The sequence below is a fragment of the Rattus norvegicus genome, chromosome 20 (assembly GCF_021556685.1).
Source record: "Rattus norvegicus strain SHRSP/BbbUtx chromosome 20, alternate assembly SHRSP_T2T, whole genome shotgun sequence".
NCBI lineage: Eukaryota > Metazoa > Chordata > Mammalia > Rodentia > Muridae > Rattus > Rattus norvegicus.
The window spans coordinates 2,853,590-2,875,088 of NC_141553.1; the positions used below are offsets into that span (position 1 = coordinate 2,853,590).

Sequence of the window (21,499 nt, forward strand, 5' to 3'; positions counted from 1 at the left end):
CAATTAGCTACACAAGCTAACAAATCAGATTCATCCTGTCCTAGGAAGTCCTTTAAGGCTGGAGGGTGATCTCTGGGCCTCAACCACTTTCTGTGAATTCTCTTTCCATTTCCTGGTTTCTGCAGAGTCTAGTTCTCGGGGAGCACACTGGAGAGTGCAACAATCCCTGCACTCCCTAAAAGCTGCCTCCTGGTTCATCTCCACCAATCAGGTGAGTGAGGCGGGAACAAAAGGCATTCCAGAGCTTAGTCCCGCCCCACTGCTGCTCCTAATCAGTCTGTGGTGTCAAGCAGGAATCTCAGGCCTGGGGTGCTTAATGCAGACCGAACAAACGATTAGCAGTATTTTTCTGCTACCCTATTCCAACCATATACTCGCAGATTCTTCAATATGGAGAATAACTGAACCTTTATAGAATATAAAATTGCTCCTAACTTCCCCCACCCTAGAATCGGATCCTGAGGCTCTGATGTACACAGTCCCAGGGAATCACTTCCACTTTACGTGTTCCACCATTTGTAAGAGTTGCCACTTAATCTTAAGACCCTTCATAAACTTGCTACCATTAACGGTTTTAGTCTTCTCACCTGGCACTGCTGCTTTGCAAGGATCCAGCCATGTGTTCCCTGGTTCCCCTAACTGGGTCCTGAGTGTTCCCCAAGGCACCTGTTTCAGTAAGCACTTAGAGCCTGTGTAATTGGTTACCATGGAGATCCAAACCAGCCAGGTCTCCAGTGCCTGCCATCTGCATCTTGGCTCATGCCCACTAGCGCATTCTGCAGTGTAACCAGAGCCACATGTGGTTCATTTGTCCCTTCTTGGATCAGCTTTGCACGGGTCCTGCAAGCAATTCAGTTTGGGACACTGAGGCCTGTGTCAAATGCTGCCTTCCTCATACCCAACTCTCCCATCAAGGACCCAGTTTAACAGTGACATGGAGAGGTCATGGGTGGCAAGGCTTTTGCTGTCAGCTTGTGAGAGGTAACAGCCTGGATTGCTTGAGGATTTCCTTGGGACCCTTCTGGTCAATAACTCAATTGGATTTAGCCCACTTCTGGTACTGGAAGTTTCATTTGGTGGCAAGAAATGGCCAGTTAGGGCAGTGTCTCCCTCACTATTTATACACTTCATATTATAAGAAGTTTCCACTACATTTGACTTCCCTTCTGCCCCACGTATGCCCCTCAATTCTAGCTGTCTCTCCCCACATTCTGTCCCTCAACCTCTTCTCTCTTCTCCCCACACCTGATTATCCTGCTCATGTGCAACCCCAACCCCCGGCATCAGTCCAGCCATAAAATCTATCCTACTTTTCCTCTCAGGAAAATCCCTGTGTCCCTTCCTCTACACCTAACCTCTCTGGGCCTGAAGACTGTAGCTTGGTAAACACTTATTTAATGGCTGATATCCACACATAATTGCAAACCATATTCGTCTTTCTGATGACCAGGTGGATTTAGCATAGCAAGACAGAGACATTCCATGGTGGGTTTAGCATATAATTGACCATCTAATACCTACCGTTTGTTTACTGAACAGACTGGAGAGGTGGCTCAGCTCTTAAAGAGAGCATAGCCTAGATCATGCAAAGACCCTGAGGTCGGTTCCCAGCACTCAGGGGGCAGCTCACAGGCACCTGCAACTCCAGATCCAGGAAATCAGATGCTGTTTGGTCCTCCTCGGGCACTGCACTCATAGACCCACACACAAACATACATATAAACATAATTTATAAAATAACTACGACTTGATATGCCAGGGCTGGCTGGTTTTTACAATGACTTCAGCACTCTTGTTCTACTGCTTCAGACAGTTGCCTCGTGGGGCTGAGCGACAAGTTCTGACTAAACATCTGAGGGAGCTGCTTCCCCTGAGGACAATGTGAAGAACTGGCAATCCCAGGCCTTCTTGCCTCCCTGGACACCCGACTTCACAACAGAAAATAATCTGACTCTGGGCTGGGTGTTTCCTATTGCTTTTATCTGCACTGAGTGGAAATGCGGTTTCCAACAGTGTAACACAGCACCATTGTATGGTGGTAATGACATTGCACACAGGTTTGTGAGCTGGGGGTGTGATGTGCCTTTGTTACTGTAGGCAGAACAAGCTAGAAGCCCACCATTCCTCTTATGGTCATTGTTTTAAAACAAAACAAATGCTGGAGAGATGGCTCAGTGTTAAGAGCACTGACTTCTCTTACAGAGGTCCTGGTTCAAATCCCAGCAACCACATGGTGGCTCACAACCATATGTAATGAGATCTGATGCCCTCTTCTGATGTGTCTGAACACAGCTATATATGATAAATAAATCTAAAAAATATTTTTTAACTGTCCAGACAGATGGCATGAATAGGGCACACCATGGTCAACTCTGCTGTCTGTTTATCTCCAGACATCCAGTGTCTTTAGATTTCACACAAGGTCATTAAAAGGATTGGGGTGGATGGTGACTGGAGAGATACCTCAGTGGTTGAGAGTGTTTGCTGTTTCATGGGTGGTGGTGACACAAGCCTTTAATCCCAACACTCAGGAGGCAGAGGCAGGTGGATTTCTGAGTTCAAGGCCAGTCTGGGCTATAAGGCAAGTTCCAAGATGGCCAAGGCTACACAGAGAAACTTTGTTTCAAAAAAAAAAAAAACAATTCTAGACCTGAAGAGTTGACTAAACAGATAAGAGCACTGAATGCTTTTCCAGAGGTCCTGAGTTCAAGTCCCAGGAAAGCACATGGTGGCTCACAACCATCAGTAATGGCATGGCTGGCTATGGATCTATCTTACAGTGGCATGGCTGGCTGTGTTTCTAACTGTGGCATGGCTGGCTGTTCTAAATCCCTGCTTCCTTGGCTTCCTGATAACTGTAACCTGGAATTATAAACTGAATAAAGTCCTCCCTCCCATCCTCCCTCAGGCTGCTCTCTGTCTGGACACTTTATAAAACAAACAGAGACTAAACTCTGGCAGGGCATTCTCATCTCACACAGCAGACCACATTCTAATGAGTTTGGACAGTACCAACCCCTCAGAAAATGACGGAAAGGCTCACCCATGAGTAATGGGTCCAACTCAAGGCAGTGTATGGATCACTGGGTATAACCTCGGGTGGTCGTGCCTCCCAACTGCCCCTGCCCTGGTTTAGGTTTCCTTTAAGATGCACTAACGACCTTAGTATCAGCCAATGGCAGCGAGCAGGGAGGAGGTGGCGGCTAATGACTCTAGGAGGGCAGCTATCTATAAAGTTAGCTACCTTGTTTCCAACAGAAAAATGCCAACGGCCCCCTCAATTTTATATGTAGTCTATGTCATTGATGGCCACAAGCTGGGGTCTCGGATCAGTCACCAGGGCAGCTCCTGTCCCATGATGGTGATGGTCAGGTGTTCTATCACACCCATCTCTTAAAACCTTCTTTAAATGTATTAAATGCATGCTTTGTTTACATGCATGTCTGTGCATCCCTTACATGCCTGGTGCCCTCAGAGACCAGAAGAGGTCGTTATCACCCCTGGAGCTGGAGTTAGAGGTGGTTGTGGGCCTCCATCTCCATACAGGTACTGGGATTTGAACCCGGATCCCCTGGAAAAGCAGCCAGTGCTCTTAACCACTGAGTCACTGCTCCAGCCCCTCACACTGACCTCTTATGGCCAGAGGCAGCCTTGGCTTTGGGAAGTCACTTGGGAAATGATTATATATAAAGGTTTGGGGAGCCTGGCAGTTCCAGGTAGTCAATGCTAAGCAGCGGACAAATGGCAAACAAGGGGCAGTGGGGATTTCTGTAGAAACCTGGCTGGAAAGTTGCAGTGCAAGGTGGGTCCTGGGTAAAAGAAACAAGGATTCCTTTGTTACTCAATGAGCATCCTGACTTCCTCCTCCTGCTCTCCTCTCCCCAGCAGCCTTGTGTGGAAGTTTTGTCTGTCCTGTCCCTGTTCCAAAATCAACATCAGGAGAATTAATCTTTGCCACACGCATGGCAAAGAACGAGGGGACAGGGAGAGAGCATGGGTTTAGGCGCTCAGTAGCCTGGGAGGGCTGAGGACAGACTGCACAAGAGAAAAAGGAATGAGTCAAAGTAACCCTTTATCCAGCAGGTGCTGGGTTGTGCCTCCCACGCTCACTAGAGTTTTAGGCAAAGGTTCAAGAGAGCGGGTTACCCTAATTACTGCCTCTGGGACCTTGCAGCCAGTGTCATCCACAGCTTCAGTCTTTCAGAATGCACATGCTCAGGGCCAGTAAAGAGGTCTTGAGGCTGGGCACTGTTATGTAAGAGCGCTGGCTGGGGAACAAGCCCCGCCCACAGCCTCCTCCACTTTCACTTTCCAGTTCCTGGCCTTAGGTTTCTTTTTCCCCACAGGCCGACCGGAAAACTGCCCATATCCAATCAGACTGATAGCCTTGGTGGTAATTCCCTTCTCCCATTCAGTCATTTTGCCGGCTCAAGGTTTATTCAGTGGTGGGGGGAGGGGAGCAGCATTGGTTTTTTTTTTTTTTGGTTTTGTTTTGTTTTTTGCTTTTGAAGCATTTGTTTTGTGTGTAGGTCTGTGTAGGTGCATCCATGACATAAATGTGTACAGAGATCACAGGACAGTTTTAGGGAACTGGTTCTCTCCTTCCACGTGGGCCTGGGAATCAATGTGACTTGAGGTCATCAGGCTTGGTGGTGAGAGTTCTTCCCCATAGAACCATCTCAGGGCCCCCGCTGTACAAGTCTTAGACATCTCTCCCTCACCCACACCCCCATCCTCAGCCCCTTTAAAGGACTGGGAAACGCCACCAATCACAGGTTTAAAGGGTTTATTTAATATGGTCGCCAACCCCTTAGCTCCTGTTCACATGCTTCAATACTCTTTTGGAATACCAGTTAGACCCAGCCGTACCCAACAGCAAAATTTCATGTTGCAGAACTGAGAAGTTGAGATCCTCAGAGCATGTGGGTCTAGGGACGTAATGGCCTGAACTGGTGTTTCCCACATAACTGGGAGCTTGCTCTGTGGGTAAAGTGTGTGCTCTGAAGTTAGTGACCTGAGTCCACCTCCTCCTGCCGAGATGAAGGCTGCAAAAATGACTGCCCGGCACTGGACAGACTGGTGGGATAGGACAGACGCTGGGACAGCCCCTACCTGTCTCCTCGCTGCCAAGGAAGGCGGGTAGGGCCCACAGCCAAGAGGCCTCTCCAGATTCTTCTTTGAAGACCTGGAACTCCACCATGTTCTAAAGGTAGAAGGGTCCTCTGACCTCTCTGTACACGCTACACCACATATGCAACATAACCCCATGACCAACACAACAGCAATAAATCGTAACAAAAAAATTAAACCCTAACCAATGGCTGTCTCTCTGCAGCAGGGTAAGAGACCAAAACCCAACCCAAGTCACAAGAAGAACAACAATGGCTGGCTATTCAAGACAAGGGCTTCAGTCAAACCCACAGCCCACCGATATGGCTGGCCAGCTTGCTCTGGGGAGTCCAAGCTCCACCCTGGAGTTTAGAGTTACACGCAGGCTGACGAGCTCATGGAGTATGGATTTTGAAAACTTGGTTTCCTTAAAAACACTGAACTATAAGAATATGGTTTTGTTTTTAATCCCAGCTGTGGGGCCATGGTGCTGCTTCGAGGCTGCTGACCATGATTTGCCTCCTGCCTTAGCAGGGCCATGACTTTGCCAACGGCAGACAGTTTCTGCAACTGTGCCATGCTTGGAATCCTGGGGACTTTTCAGAGGGGCAGGCTGGGCTGTTGAATGCTGCTGGTCTTGTTCACAAGAAGAAACATGAAGAAAAAAATTAGATATTCTGACTGCAAAGATCAAACTCACCCCATGGAGCTGAATGCCCCCAGTCAGCAGGAAGTAGTCCAATGATGCTGTTGCCCCTTTCTGACCCGACTTTATTAAGGGATCTCTTTCCTCTCCTCTCTTCTCTAGTGCTTGTGGGGTGGACGGGAGCACAAAGAAGAGGGATGGAGAAGGGTGGGAAAAAGAACCCCAGCACCAGGTCTCATGCCTGCATGCCAAAAGTTTAACCATGGAGTCATCTGATTCCAGTGGACTTTGAAGGTTGTTACCCCAAAATTTCGGATCCTGGCGATCAATTCTGACCTCTTCTGAAGCACATGGTTGGTGGAGTTTGTTACCTTTTGTTCCACTTTCGGAATGTCCTCACTGCCTGTTCATTACGTCTGTCCGTTTCAGTTTGTACTTCAGCAATGGGTCAATTGCTTCTTGCTCTTCTTTTTTCCTTCCCAGGCCGGAGAGGCAGACTTGTCCTCCAGCTTCAGGGTAGCAAAGGGTCTGGGATTCTTGACCTGAGGCAGGATCCCAGATCACTGTGCAGGGGCCAAGGTGTGAGAGAGGTGATCAGGGGACAGAGCCCCATCCCCTTAGCCCTGCCCCGCACATGTTCTGGACAGGAAGAAGCTCACTGGAACCCTTCTTTCTTTATTTTAAGCATGTGTTTGCACAAGTGCCTATGAAGGTATCTGGGCCTGGAAGGGACTGAGGAGTTCGGGTGGGTACATTAGCAAAGGAGTTACAGGTAGTTATGAATGCCTGGGAACCAAACTCCAGTCCTGTGTAAGAGCAGCACATGGCCCCCAACTGCTGCACCATCTCTCCAATTCCACAGCCCTTTTCATGAGACAAGGTCTTATCTTTACCCTCCCTTGCTCTGGAATTCACTATGTGGCCCAGGCTGGCCCACAACTCAAGGCAACTCTCTTAGGGGGTGTGGCCTCGTGAGAGTAAGTGTAGCCTTACTGGAGGAAGTGTGTCACTGTGGGCGTGGGCTTTGAGACCCTTCCCCTGGCTGCCTGGAAGAAAGTCCTAGGGTTCCCTTCAGAACAAGATGTAGAACTCTCATCTCTATCTCCAGCGCCACACCTGCCTGCATGCTGCCATGCTTCCTGCCTTGAAGATAATGGACTGAACCTAGGAACCTGTGAGCCAGCCCAGTTAAATGCTGCCCTTTATAACACTTATCTTGGTCATGGTGTCTCTTCACAAAAATGGAAACCCTAACTAAGACACACACACACACTTAAAATATTTTATAATTTCTAAGAGAATATAAAATAAAATCTATTATATATAAATATATAATAAATAATTATAATAAAATATAATATAAAAGAAAAGAAAATACCTAGTGAGAAGGAAAAAGAAAGCAACCAGCACACTAAGGTAGAACAGTGGACCTTGTCTGGGAGACCCTGACGCGTTAGGTAAATCCACTGAAAAGAAAGCAGGTCCACAGAGATGCAAGTTAGTTATCACTATAAAGTAGAAAAGGCAGAAAAGAAGGCCAGCCAAGGCTGGAGAGATGGCTCAGAGGTTAAGAGCACTGACTGCTCTTCCAGAGGTCCTGAGTTCAAATCCCAGCAACGTGGTGGGATCTGATGACTCCTTTTCTGGTCTCACCACCACCATCACCACCATCCTGGCACCACCCGTCTAGGAGGAAGTTCAGCCCGGGTGGGCAGTGAGAGCCATTAACTGCATGTGGTAAACAAACGGAAACTGCTGCCAAATTTAGCAACCACTCCCCACAGTCTGGAAAAAAGACACACCCCCTTCATCCCGCCCATATCTATTACAAAAAACTTCACCCCCAGTGATTGGTTCTACAGGCAGTTGCGATTTCTCTAGTTTCTCTCAGGACAAGGAAGACCTACACAATGTCCTGACACCACGCCCTGACACTATGTGGGCTCTGATCTTCTGGTTCCTGAGCCACCCCGGAGACACTGGAGCCCGTGAGTAGGGTTGGGGTGGGCTGTATGGCACATCCTCGCTGGGCAAATTTAGGGCAGGAAAACCTCCAGCCGGGAACTTGAGACAACTAGGTCTCACTTAATAGCTCTGATTGTCTTCGAACTCACTATGTATACCAGGCGGGCCTTGACCTCACGGGAGTTGGAATTAAAGTCACTACGGAGCCAGCCCTTTCCTTACATTCTAATGTGGATTTCTGTATTTGTGTGTATGTGTGTATTTGTGCCAGAGGTCAGAAGGGGGCATCACACGCCCCACTCTGGAGCTAGAGTTACACAGCCCCTCCAGGTGGTGCTCAGAGCTACACCACCAAGTTCTGGAAGAGCAGTGAGTGCTCTGAACAGCTGAGCTGTCTCCCCAGCAACCTGCCTGCTTCTGTGAGCTGTATGCTCGCTTATGAAGCACACACTGTGCACACTGTAGTGTAAATTTATTCATATGCATGTTTGTGTGTGCTCATGTGTGTAGCCTGCAACCCACACTACAGCCCAGATGTGGAGGTCAGAGGACAGCCTGTTTGGATCACGTCTCCTTCCACATTATGGGTGGCAGCAGTTGGAGAAGGGGACAGACTAAGGTCCTCAGGGAAGAAGAACCTGAACCCCACCGTTACCTTCACACTTGACTGCAAGCTCAGCCTGTGTACCCTGCAGTTCTACAGTGAACCCTGCTGGGCATGGGACAGTCTGCCCAACTGCATGAGACAGGTCCTTGGTCCTGGGGTTTTCTGTCTCTAACTCCTTTTTTGTGCTGGGTGCCTTATCAGATAGCAGATGTGTTTATGGACTTGGGGACCCCTTGTGAAGGTGCACAGCAGAAGAAAGGAGACTTTCCTAGGCAGACGGTCAGGGAAGCATAGGAAGCATTAAGGTGACAGGATACAGGTGACAGGATACAGATGACAGGATTCAGGTGACAGGTGGGTGGAGATGTAAAGGTCACAAGTTCTGGGAAGGAAAGGGTGTCTTTTTAAAAAACAAGAAGAGGGTTGGAGAGGTGGCTCAGCAGGTAACAGCACTGACTTTTCTTCCAGAGGTCCTGAGTTCAATTTCCAGCAACCACAAGGTGGCTCACAGCCATCTATAATGGGATCTGATGATGCCCGCTTCTGGTGTGTCTGAAGACATGGACAGTGCACCCATATACATTAAATAAGTAAATAAGTCTTAAAAAAAAAAAAAGGAAAGAACCCAGCGCTGAAGATGAGCTCAGTAGGTAGAGTGCCTGTCCAGGTATTGGGGGTGAACCCCTCCTACCACTTCCACCTATTACCATAGAGACTTAGAGTCAGAAAACTTTGTAGAGGTTGGGATAAAAGGGGTTCTTGCTGTGGCTCCCAGGCTGAGACTCCCAAGCTACAAGCTCATCTTAGGAGCCTCTAGCAGACTCCTGAGGCTTTGGGTTATAGAATGTTAGAGGGGAGAAGCCTGGGCTCCCCCTCAGCTTTCTTCTACACTGAGGCAGTTGAAATGGAGCTGGGTATGGTATCTCACGCCTGTGGCCTGTAATCATTTGGAGGATGAGTATGAGGATTGCTGAGTTCTAGGCAACCCTGGACACCACCCTGACCCCAGAAAATAACTACTGTATGTATTTCAGGATGTGGGCTGGCTTCTCATCCTTCCAAACAGGGAACACCCACAAAACCTGGAAATCCTGCCTGGCTGTGCATCCACAGACAACTAGATGAGGAAAGACAAAGCCAGGAGGTGGTGCCCTATGACTTTAATCCTAGGACTGGGAAGGCAGCCCGACCTCTGTGAGTCCAGGCCAGCCTGTTCTACAGTGAGTTTTAGGACAGCTAAGGCTACACAGAGAAATCCTGCCTCAAAAAAAAAAAAAAAAAAAAAAAAAAAAAAAAAAAAAGAACGAACTTCAAATACACACTAGAATTTCATACAATACAATGAAATCTTACTTGGCTATAAAATGAAATTCCATGACATTTTAAGGCAAAATTAAATTATGATACTTTGAGAGATGGATACAACTGAAATCAATATACTACTAAGCAAGACTCACAAAGACAAATATCATATTTTCTTCTCTCTAGAACTCTGGTTTAAAATTATTATTTTTTTGTGTGTCGTGGCTAAGATGGTCCACACCTGTAATCCCAGCTTTTGGGAGGAGGAGGCAGTAAGATCAGAAGTTCAAGGCCGGCCTCAGCTATATGACACCCTGTCTCAAAAATAAACATTTAAAAAAAAATTATACACCCATGCTTTTAAATATACAGGACTGTAAAACACAATAGAAACATGGAAAAGGGGCTGGAGAGATGGCTCAGTGTTTAAGAGCACCGACTGCTCTTCCAAAGGTCCTGAGTTCAAATCCCAGAAACCACATGGTAGCTCACAACCATGTGTAATAAGATCTGATGCCCTCTTCTGGTGTGTTTGAAGATAGCTACAATGTATATAATAAATAAATAAACCTTTAAAAAAAAAAAAGAAACATGGAAAAGATCTTAAAGGAGGCAGGTGATACGGAACATGTGATAAAACAGAAGCAGCAGGGCTGGGTTTAATTGAAAAGAAATGGAAGCAGCTAGAGAAGGGGAAGGAGTGTGGAACTCAACAGTGAGGGGAAGAGCACATGTAACAAAGTCTAATGGCAGAGGCTGCAGAGGTGGTTCAAATGGTAACAAAGTCTAATGGCAGAGGCTGCAGAGGTGGTTCAAAAGGTAATAGAGTCTAATGGTAGAGGGAGCTGAGATGATTTACCAGTAAAGAATACATACTGCTTTTGCAAAGGGTGGGAATTCAGTTTCCAGTAAAACCACTGATAACTCCACTTCCAGGGCATCAGAAACCCTCTCCCGGCGCCTGGAGAGGTTGTTGGGGGTGGGGTCTGCATCACATAGGTTAAATACCTGCCCAAGTCAGAGGAGGACACCAGATCCCCTGAGACTACAGTTATAGGTGGTTGTTAACAGCCATGTGGGTATGGGAACTAAACTTGAATCCTCTGTAAGAGCAGCAGGTGCCAGCTCTTCAGGCCGTAAAATAATCTTCACAGAAAGGAAACAATGCTGGGACCACAGGCAGTGCTCCTGAGAGCAGCTGTCTGGGATGCAGAGTCCCGAGTTCAGCCCCCAGCACTTAGGATACAAAATAACTATACCCAAGCACAAAGCACAAATGCACAAAGGAGAAAAGATGAAACCCATCACTTTGTATCCTAACTTCCTTAATTAACTAAAAACAAAATCAAAACTCTGCTATGGAGAGACTGAGGTGCTGCAGCTTTATATGTGCACCACACACAGACCGCACCCTTTGGGGGTCAGAAGACATGAGATCCCCTGGAGGTGGAAGGACAGACGGTTGGGAGAGGCCATGTAGATGCTGAGAATTGAACCAGGTCCTCTATGAGAGTGACACATGCTCTTAACCTCTGAGCCATGGCCCCAGCCCCTAACGCTCATTTGTTGATTCTCTGAATTATCCTAGTGCACAGTGTGGAATCTGACTCTCCTAGCTGGTGGGTTGTTATTGTTTTCATTTACGTGTGTGTGTGTGTGTGTGTGTGCGCGCGCGCGCGCCCATCCACTTGGTACCTCACACTAAATCCTTTTCTTACCTCAGGATCACACTCTCTGCACTATTCTTACTCAGCCGTGACAGAGCCAGGCCCAGGAGTTCCTGCATTTTTTGCCAGTGGCTTTGTAGATAACCAGCCCTTCATCCACTATGACAGTAGGAAGATGGAGGCAGAGCCTTGTGCTGACTGGCTGAGGGAAAATCCATATTACTTTGATGAGGAGACCCAGGTTTTCACCAATCGGATGAAGATCTTCCAGTTGAGCCTGAGAAACATTCAGCAATACTACAACAGCTCTGGTGACCGGAGTCAGAGAGCAGATGGCTTTCACCAGCAAGCAGGTATGTGTCTGGAAATGGCAGCAGGAAGACTTACCTGCATCACCTAATCCCTCAGTGCCCTGACATACCATCCCAGAGCCCAGGGTCTGTTTGACATTCACAGATGTAACCCATAGTGCGCGTCTTCTGGGAGGCAGGAACCAGCAAACATAAGTAACCGTTTGTCTTCAAAGTGCTCCCAACTTCTATGGGAAGGCACTCAGATGTCTGAAGACCCTTGTGACCCTGAGGCCAGTGCCTCTTAGAGGCCAAAACTGACTGAAGCAAACAGAGACACCCAGTGCCACTGAGTTTCAAAACTGAGATGAAACTTTATCTAAAACTGGGGGATGGGTCTGATGTGCATCTATCATCTATGAGGAATACAGAAGATAGGCATGGTGATTCGCACTTGTAAATCATCCAACACTGGGAAGGCTAAGGCAGGATGGTTGCCTGAAGTTCAAAGCCTGTTTGGGCTACTCATAGTGAATTCCAGGCCAGTCTGAGCTAAAGGATCTTGTCAGAGAGAGAGAGAGAGAGAGAGAGAGAGAGAGAGAGAGAGAGAGCGAGAGCGAGAGACGGACAGAGACATTCACTGACTTTTCATACAACCAGCAGTCACGGTAGCTAAGGGCAGGGTAGGATTTGGCAGAATGAGCTCAGAAAACAGATTTTGGACTAAAGGTTTTAGCAAACACTTCCCACTGCTCAGCACTACTGAACCAAGTCTGTGAAGAGCCTTGAGGCCAGTGTGGAACAATCCAGACCTCATGGATAAGGTTGCTGATCCTAAAGTGATCAGAGAGTCCACAAGACTGGTCAGGTGAGTGGTCACACCTCCACAAACTCAGTGTGGAGGAGGACACACATGCAGTCCCATCCGCTGTACTAAGTGCTTGGACCTGAAACCCATGGGGTAGAGGGGGATGTGAGCCCAGTGTGCCCTTTACCATCCTGCTCAGTGCCACGATCTGCTCCTGGGAGGATACTGCTGGACTTGGGGACTGCCTGCCCTGGAGTCCTCTGGTCATGCTCTAGGCTTGTGCACAAGGCGAACAGAGCCACAGAGGGTGAATAAGGTGCCTAAGGACACAACAAAGCCCAAGTTCTAGCTCCCTATGCACAGCTCTTTTACTGTGACCTGGAGCATCTTGGGCCTTGTCCCTGACAGAGGGAAAGCCAGACCAGGTTATGTAGAGTGCAAACATCAATCCTAAGGAGAACCCAGGGAATCTGGGGAGCAGTGCCTGGGCGGCAGGGACCATGATGGAGAGACCTGGGAAATACATCTGTGGGCACTGACATGCCTGTCTGTCCTGGGGGCTTCTAGGCCCTCACACCCTCCAGTTCACGTACGGCTGTGAGATGCAGGACAACAGGACCACAGGGCACTGGCAGTATGGCTACGATGGCAGGGATTACCTGACCTTGGACTTGGACTCTATGCAATATACAGCAGCCACCTTCATTGCTGGCTACACCAAGCACAAGTGGCAAAACAATGAGTACTGGCTGGAGAGAGAGAAGACCTACTTGGAGAAGGAGTGTGTCCTGTGGCTAAAGAGATACTTAACTATGGGAGGAGAGAACTTTACCCGAACTGGTAATGACACCCCTTCCAAGCCCAGCCCTCCTCCCTGTGGCCAGCAGGGTGAGAGCTCACTCAGGAGCTGGTGGTGAGCTCCTATAGCCACTCTGGCACAGGAACGTTGACTACCTGGGAGGGTCCAATGTGCTGGGGAGAGCTTCCCACAAGTAGATGTGAACTCTTTCCAGTCTCCTAGACTGTGGTCATCTACCACCTCAGAGATCTCTACTCTAGTAATGTATCCCAAGGGTCCTCAGGGGTGTCTCCTACTTCTGCTTTTCCACTGGAGACACCAGCGTCTGTCTGTCTGTCTACTGCAGACCCTCCACGGACAACAGTGACATGCCACCCCAGACCTGAAGGTGATGTCACACTGAGGTGCTGGGCCCTGGGCTTCTACCCTACTGACATCACCCTGACCTGGCAGTTGAATGGGGAGGATCTGACCCAGGATATGGAGCTTGTGGAGACCAGGCCTGCAGGGGATGGAACCTTCCAGAAGTGGGCAGCTGTGGTGGTGCCTTCTGGGGAGGAGCAGAAGTACACATGCCGTGTGGAGCATGAGGGGCTGCCTGAGCCCATCAGCCTGACATGGGGTATGGAGAGAATAAGCACAGAGCCTATTGCCAAGGGAAGCAGAAGCCCTTTTAGAGACCCTGAGCAAAGCCAGGGTCCTCCATCTTTCTTTTCCCTTTCCAGAGCCTCTTCAGCTCACCACGTCCAAGACAGAAGTATGTGCTAGGGGCAGATGGGGACTTCAAGCAACCACCCTGTGTGTCCTCATGGTTTTCTGGGCCTGGTGCTAGTGTTTCTTGGACTTACCTGCTACAGAATCCAGGTAGGAAAGAGGACGTCTGGGTGCCCTGTGTTGAAAGGAGGGTTAAATTCAAGTTGTAAACTCTTGCAATTGGGCCGGGGTGACTTTCTGTGGTGTAGCAAAGCCTGAAGGGTCTAAAAGCTGCAAGTGCGAGGTGCGAGAGACTGTCACACCGTCCCTGTCCCTAGCACCTGGACACCAAGGCTGGTATGGCTGCTACCAGCCTCCGGCATTTCTCCCTGAGCATGGAAGCCCCATTGTCTCTATGCAGGTTCTAGGAATACCTGTGATGCCCAAATAGTCCCAAAGCATCTGGGAAGTGAGTCTGCTTCTCATGGGATAAAATGTCTCAGGCTCTCCTCCTCAAATGCCTGAAATTCTTATAAGAGATTAAGTGGAAACTAGGCATGCTCCGGAGTGCACCTTGCATCCTCACAGTTAACTTCATACAGGCTGTTCCCTCCCTACAGGCCAGAAGAAAGGACTGGCTCCGTCAGTTCCTGAAGAGGAGAGGCTCTCAGGATGAGGACCCAGGGACAGGGGGCTCTGTGGGACCGGGAAAGGTAGCCTAGTCCCCGGGTGAGCTAAGGCAAGAAGCCCAGAGACACTGAAGGGATGGTAGGAGCTTTGCCTGTGCCTGGGCACTAGGCCCATCACTAGCCGTACCCTCATAGATTTGTGGCCATCAGTTATGTAATGGCAAAAGGCCCAAGCCCCCCACATTAGATGAAGAAAAGAGCTGTGACCCCAAGTCACAGAGGCTCTTAGGCTTGTGGACAGCTTTTGGGAGTCAGTTCTCACCTTTGATCTCTGGGGATCAAAGAGTTTGGAAAGACGACATTTACCCACTGAGCCTTCTCTCAAGCCTCAATAAACATCTTTAAATTCTTATCTTTTTTGTTTCAGTTTTTATTATTTTGTTACTTTACATCCTTTTTAATTATTTACCACTACAACTGGGTGCTTGCTTTTAGTTTCTGAGGGTTAGCTCATTACCATCCTGAGAGGAAGCATGCCGGCGGGCAGACAGGCATGGTGCTAGAAAAGTACCTGAGAGCTTTAAATCATGATCCACAAGCAGCAGAGACTCACAGACAGACGGGACAGTCAGGAGGACGACTGTCCCTGGCAAGGACTTTCAAACCTTAAAAGCCACCCCTAAGGCCACACCTCCTCCAACAAGGCCACACCCCTAACCTTCCCAACAGTCCACCAACTGTGAACAAAGCATCCAAATGTATGGGCCGAGGGGGCCATTCCTATTCAAGTCACCTCACTGAATGAGGACTTTAAGTGAATAAATTAACATGTCCAAACGCATTAAATGTAGTCATTATTTTTCTCAGTACTGAGAGAAAATATCTCAAGAAATAAGGAAACACTTAAGGACCTATTTTGTTTGGCTCCCACTTTGAAAACACAGTACTCCATGGCCAGGAGGGCATGTGGCTGGTCACACTGCACCCTCAACCAGGAAGCAGAGTGTGGGGCTGCTCCTCGCAGCCTTTCCATTTTTATCCAGCCTGCACCCCAAGCCCACAGGAACTGGCTAACCCAGCAAGCCTGGCTGGCCTGGAAGTCTCACGCCTCAAACCCCATCATCATATCTCTGCCTGCCTAGGGAGGGGATATTGGGCTGCCACCATGCTGTTATTTCACACCGCTGCAAGGGCTTTGACATCACAGCCTCGTGCTTGTACAGAAGGCATTTTTGCTGACTGAGCCATCTCTCCATATCACCCTTCACTCTAGGCAGACTGGGCCTGAGCTGGTGTCACCTGGCCTCCAGCAGATACTCAACTTCCTGTCAGACGCTGCCCTCTAGTGACCATTTAGGGAAATCTTAAAGCTCACTCTTCAAGCGTCACAGATCTTACAATCTTTCCCAAAGTGCCTTGACCACCCTGACAAAATGAGCGTGGGTGATTTGGTTCTTCTCAGCATTCACCCATCTCTTCTTACATTTGAAGGAGACAGCAAGGTTAAAGATCTGTCCTATTCGGGTGATTTCCTCCTCCATTCCATTGTGGCAAATATTTTAACCTGACTGTCTACGTTATCACAGCCAAATACAAGATAATTTGTTGCGTCGGATCCGCAGCAAGGGTTAACACAACACAGTGCATATCTAAGACAGGACACTGTTGACAAAAATCAACTTGGCCAGGTCTACTTTGTCCTCAATAACCTTGGTCAGTGGTTCCTACCCATGCTTCCCGGATTCTAGTCATTCAAAGTACAGATGACTCCAAGATACCCTAGCGTCACCCTGAGGGCTTTGCCTGAGCCCCAGACTCACTGGGACTCCACCTTCCCGGATCTAGAGGTCAAAGCTGCTAGCCTCCTAGAATTGTCAACCTGAACCACAGACAAGGCCTGCTAGCATCCCCTAGTGGTGCAAAATGTTACAACACGTATCGGGGTCCCATCACTTGATCCAGCAGCTTCAGCTGCAAAGCCAGCACCATAAAGTAGAAAATCACAGGGCTGCATGAATCCCACTCTATCCCCCTGACAGGAAAGAAAGGATCAGATGATAAGCTCTACGAAAGCTTTCCCACATGGTCACTGCCCCAAGATGTTCCAAGCAGGGCTGGATCTATCAGGGCATCCAATATAAAAACACTCTAGGCTGCTCTAACTATTGTCCTGTACCTGCCAGGCCCTGGGTTCCATCACCACCACATAGGTAAGGGACAAAAGCATAAGAACCTTGACCTTAACGTTGGAGGGATGGCTCAGGGGTTAAGAGCACTGACTGCTCTTCCACAGGTCCTGAGTTCAATTCCCAGCAACCACATGGTGGCTCACAACCATCTGTAATGGGATCCAATGCCCTCTTCTGGGTGTCTGAAGACAGCTAGAGTGTACTCATAATAAATAAAATTAATAAATCTTTAAAAAAAAAAAACCTTGACCTTAAAGGTGGATGGCATCGCCTAGAGGTGACAGACTCGGTGAGAAGGGGGATCACTTCCTCTCCAGCCAGAGAACACAGAGAGAAAGAGAGCAGGTGGTGGGGAGGTGGGGATAGTGAGTAAAACCCTGCTACTCTTTAGTGTAGCAGTCTCCCTCCAAAACACCCTGCTGTTCTCTGAAAAATCCTTGAATCTACGTCCATTACTAGCCTAGAAGCATTGAGAGTTTCAGAAGAAGACGGCCACTCTTTGTAAAGCAAGATGTAATTAAACAGTTGGTGTGTCTGGGAAGGTGTTTCCTCAGAAGGGGTTGGGGAAGGAGCAGGAGGCTCAGGCCCTCTATCACTATCTTTAGTATATTACCACATGGCCATATTAAATGGGCACTGCCACGCCACAACTGCTACACTGAGAACCCGGGTAACCATAATAGTAGCCCAGTAGCCATAAAAGGTGTAAGAGCCTTTCTCTCTGTCCTTTTCATTGGTTACCTACCTGTCAGAAGCAATTAGTTACAGCATGCCAGACTCCCTGTAATCACACTAACCAGGGGCCACAGAATTAGACGTGTCTGCTGAGGCCTTATCCTTATGTGCCACTCTTTTTTTTTTTAAATCATTTATTTACTTTATTTATATGAGTACACTGCCATTTTCTTCAGACCCACCAGAAGAAGGCAGCAGATCCTATTCCATTACAGATGGTTGTGAGCCACCATGCGGTTGCTGGGAATTGAACTCAGGACCTCTGGGAGAGCAGTCAGTGCCCTTAACCGCTGAGCCATCTCTCCACCTCCCTTATGTGCCATTCTTAGCCACCTCTGATAATACTCGTGTTATTGACAAGATGGTTAACAATCACTCAGGAGGCCTCTGAGACCTTAGCACAACTGACTCCATGGTGTAAGTGCCGTTCGGGATGTAAAACTCAGCATAAGGCCAGTGTACCCTCCCCTCCTCCCAAGCAAAAATGAAAACAAAGGCCTTGTCCATCAAAGTCTATAGTTCTGGAAGAATTTCTAAATGGACTAATATTGCTTCCTGGCTTCTATAGCTCTGCTTCTGGATAACTGTTCTTGTTGGCTGAAGTATGTCAACCCAGAACTTGGTTTTTGGGGTTTAACACCTCACCCTGAGAAAGGCTCGAGCTACACCGGGAGCCTGGTCACTCAGTGTCATCACCAACCAGCTCATAAAGACCTCCTATTGGCTTAAACCCATGTTTAACAGATAATGCACAATCTGGGTATTTTTCCTGCTGTGTACTGGCATATGAGGGATTACCAGCACCGAATTTCAACTCAGCAAGAATCTGATATGGGTAGGTTTCAGACACCTGCTAGCAACCCAAACCTAGACTTTGATTAAACACTTTCCTATACCACCCATAATCAAAATGCTGCGTCTGTTTTTATATTATTTTATATGCATGACTACCTTTGCCTGCACACAATCACCGGGGCTGGATACCGACTGAACCGGTGTACTCTGGAGGAGCAGCTGGAGCTCTTACCTGCTGAGACCTCTCTCCAGCTCCTCTTTATTAGACTTCTAACTCATCAAGAACTTTGTTACAAGGGGACATGGTGGCCCATGCCTTTAATCCTAGCATTCCAGAGGCAAAGGCAGACAGAGTCCAGGCCAGGCCTTACCACATAGCAAGGCCCTTTCTAAAGAACAAACAGTAGTGAGTTCTCTAAGTAACTGGCTTAAACTCTTCAAGGGCTCATTCAGGCTCAGGATTCACAGAGATCCAGCTCATGAATGCTGGGATCAAAGGAGTAGGAATCCGTGCCTACTACCATTCCTTTTATAGGGTGTAAAGAGTGGAGATGGGAGGAAAACTGTATCTTTCCTAACACACCTTCCATTTTTTTCTCTGGGACAAGGTTTCTCATGTCCTGGAACTCACTACTTAGGCTACTCAGGCTGACTTCCGTGAGGGCCTGTCTCTTCTAGCTGTGTTTTCATAACAAGCCAACACACTCGATTTTTTTCATTTGATTTCCACAGATCAACTTCAGAGGTCCGTGCTACAAGGCAAGCACTTTACCGATGGATCATCTCTGCCACCCTAAACAAAGTGTTTTTAAAACATCACGTTATATACTTCAAACGTATGCGGTTTATCACTTATACCTAAATAAGTAAAGCTGGAAAACCTAAAATCTAACAAGAGCGGGCCGTGGTTAGTGCACGCCTTTAATCCCACCACTCCAGAGGCTTAGGCAGACCGATCTGAGGTCTGGGTCAGCCTGGTCAACAGATGGACATCCAGGACAGCCAGAGAAACCCTGTCCAGAAATGAATGATTAAATCTTCTAAGTAAGCTTACTGAGCCGAGAAACTAAAAAAATCAAAAATACTATACTAGACGCTTCAACTTGGGTGGGCTTGACGCCTGTCATCTTTTCTTGACTTGATAACCGAAATTCCTGACTAAAAGCGATTTTGAAAGATTTTCTTACACTTACCATTTGAGATTTGAGGTGTCATGGCGCACAAGCTCCGCTACGTCTGAACAGCTGAACACTCTGGAGCCCCACCCACTGGGTGAGACTTCCGCTAGCAAGGCTCCACCTTCTTAAAGGTACCAGAAAACTGCTACCCGACAGTCACCAACCTTTCAAATACTTGAACCTACGTGGGGGGCACCATTTCACTCAAAGGATGGACTGTCAGATGGTATTAGAAATTAATGCCAGCTAGCCATGGTCGCACACGCCTTTAGTCCCAACACTCCTAAGGCAGACGAAAGTTGGTGTCTTGAGTTCGGGGCCAGCCTAGTATACAGAGTGACTTCCAAGACAGCCAGGGCTATAAGGAGAATTCCTGTCTCAAGAGATAACCACCCCTCCCCCAAAAATAAAGAAAAGAAAAAAATTTTTCCACCCTTTGTTCAGCTTTAACGTTTAATTAGAAGTCATTGAAATCTGCTCTGAGAAGAACGAAGCAAAACGGTTTAAAAACAGCAGCCATGCAATAGCTCGAAGGTAATTTTTATTTGTTTTATGAGATAAGGTCGTGCTATTTATCCCAGGATGGCTTACCATTTCACAGCAATCTTCTTGTTTCAACCTGAAAAACAGGGGTTAAAGGAGTGCACCACAGGGGCTGGGGATTTAGCTCAGTGGTAGAGCGCTTACCTAGGAAGCGCAAGGCCCTGGGTTCGGTCCCCTCCTCCGAAAAAAAAAGAACCAAAGAAAAGAAAAGGAGTGCACCACAGCCCTGCTCCAGACAAACACAACCTCAGGGTTTCCTCTGCGCGGCCATGACGCAGCTGCACCAGCAGGTGGCAGTGCGGAGTCGCAGGTGCGGCCAGATGACCCTTTCTTTACCCTAGGCTGTTGGGGATCTTGAGCTCCAAGCGGAGGGGAATATGGTTGAGAGATGTTTTTCCTGCTGTTGCAGTTACCCATTACTACCTACTGATGCAGAAATACTTCAGCATGTAGCTGAGCTGTAGTCGCACAACTATCTGAACGCCATCGCCAGTTACACGTTATTGTGAGCTGCTGGACATGGCTGCTCGGAACTCTGGAAGGGAGAAGCAAGTGCTCCTAAATTGCTGAGCTTTCTCTCCATCCCACGGCAAATTTCTTGACAATTACATCCTTTTTTTTTTTTTTCTTTTTTCTTTTTTTCGGAGCTGGGGACCGAACCCAGGGCCTTGTGCTTGCTAGACAAGGGCTCTACCACTGTGCTAAATCCCCAACCCCAACAATTACATCCTTATTCCAATGCTTGCACCTCCCTCCACTATATTATACTCTAGTTTTCCTCTATATAGGGCCTTTGAACTCACCTCTTCAATGGGTCCACTGAACCACAATGGTCATCGCCACCCTGACCCTGCCCCCATCCCAAGCACCTTCAACATGCGTGGTCTTCCTCTGGGCTTTCTCTCCTCCCTCCCCTTCACATTCCTGGTTTTCTCTAACTGGCTTACTCCTATTCCCAGACAGGAAGTAAGGTGTCCGAAAATTCTCCTCTCTCTTCCTAGCCAACTTCTTGGCTTACACTACACTCTGCAGATGACCTATTCCTCTCCTCCCACATCACCCTTGATGGGGCCCTGTATCTCCAGCCAGCACCTCGTCCCCAAGCTGCACTTGCATATACCATCTCCAGAAATTACCTATGACGAATACACCACGTCAGAACCATACTACTCCCTACACAGTTCACTTACTCTACCAACCACCACCAACAGGGAGGGAGGGAGAGAGAGAGAGTGAGAGAGAGAGAGACGCACAAGCCTGTTGATCTATCATAACTGCCTTTCCGCCACTGGTTCTGGTTCAGTTTCCTCCTAGGATGGCTACAAAACCCTCAGTCTACCCACCCCTTCCAAATAAGTGTCCAAGCTGCAACCACAGTGGTCTTCAGACAGTATTTTCCTGCTCTTAGTCACAGGTTAAACTTTTAATTTGGTTTTTTCCAACAGGGTCTCAGGATCTCACGGTCCAACTCTGGCTGGACTGGAACTCAGAGATCTGCCTCTACCTTCCAAGTGCTGGAATTTAAAGATGTACCCCACCACACC

General features: G+C 48.1%; 1 protein-coding gene, 1 long non-coding RNA gene and 1 pseudogene across 8 annotated transcripts in view; 1 reads left to right on the plus strand and 2 right to left on the minus strand.

The window, feature by feature from the left end:
* Positions 1–14,927, plus strand: part of RT1-T24-3 (RT1 class I, locus T24, gene 3) — a 39,369-nt gene extending 24,442 nt beyond the window's left edge. The window contains 3 exon segments of the mRNA NM_001166403.1: positions 13,766–13,815; positions 13,919–14,057; positions 14,507–14,927. Of these exon segments, the coding sequence (NP_001159875.1) occupies positions 13,766–13,815; positions 13,919–14,025 (157 nt within the window). The 3' untranslated portion in view covers positions 14,026–14,057; positions 14,507–14,927.
* LOC147998448 (uncharacterized) overlaps positions 1–19,489 on the minus strand; it is an 83,426-nt gene extending 63,937 nt beyond the window's left edge. For 5 of the 7 annotated variants that reach the window (XR_015645377.1, XR_015645363.1, XR_015645358.1 and 2 more), the window contains exon 1: positions 19,428–19,489. This is a non-coding gene — a long non-coding RNA (uncharacterized LOC147998448). Of the gene's footprint in view, positions 1–13,839; positions 14,083–19,427 lie in introns of all 7 variants that reach the window. The other 2 variants (XR_015645361.1, XR_015645360.1) reach the window with 2 other exon arrangements.
* Positions 13,548–14,070, minus strand: 2331ex4-5 (class I gene fragment 2331; annotated as a pseudogene).
* Positions 19,490–21,499: the final 2,010 nt, after the last annotated feature.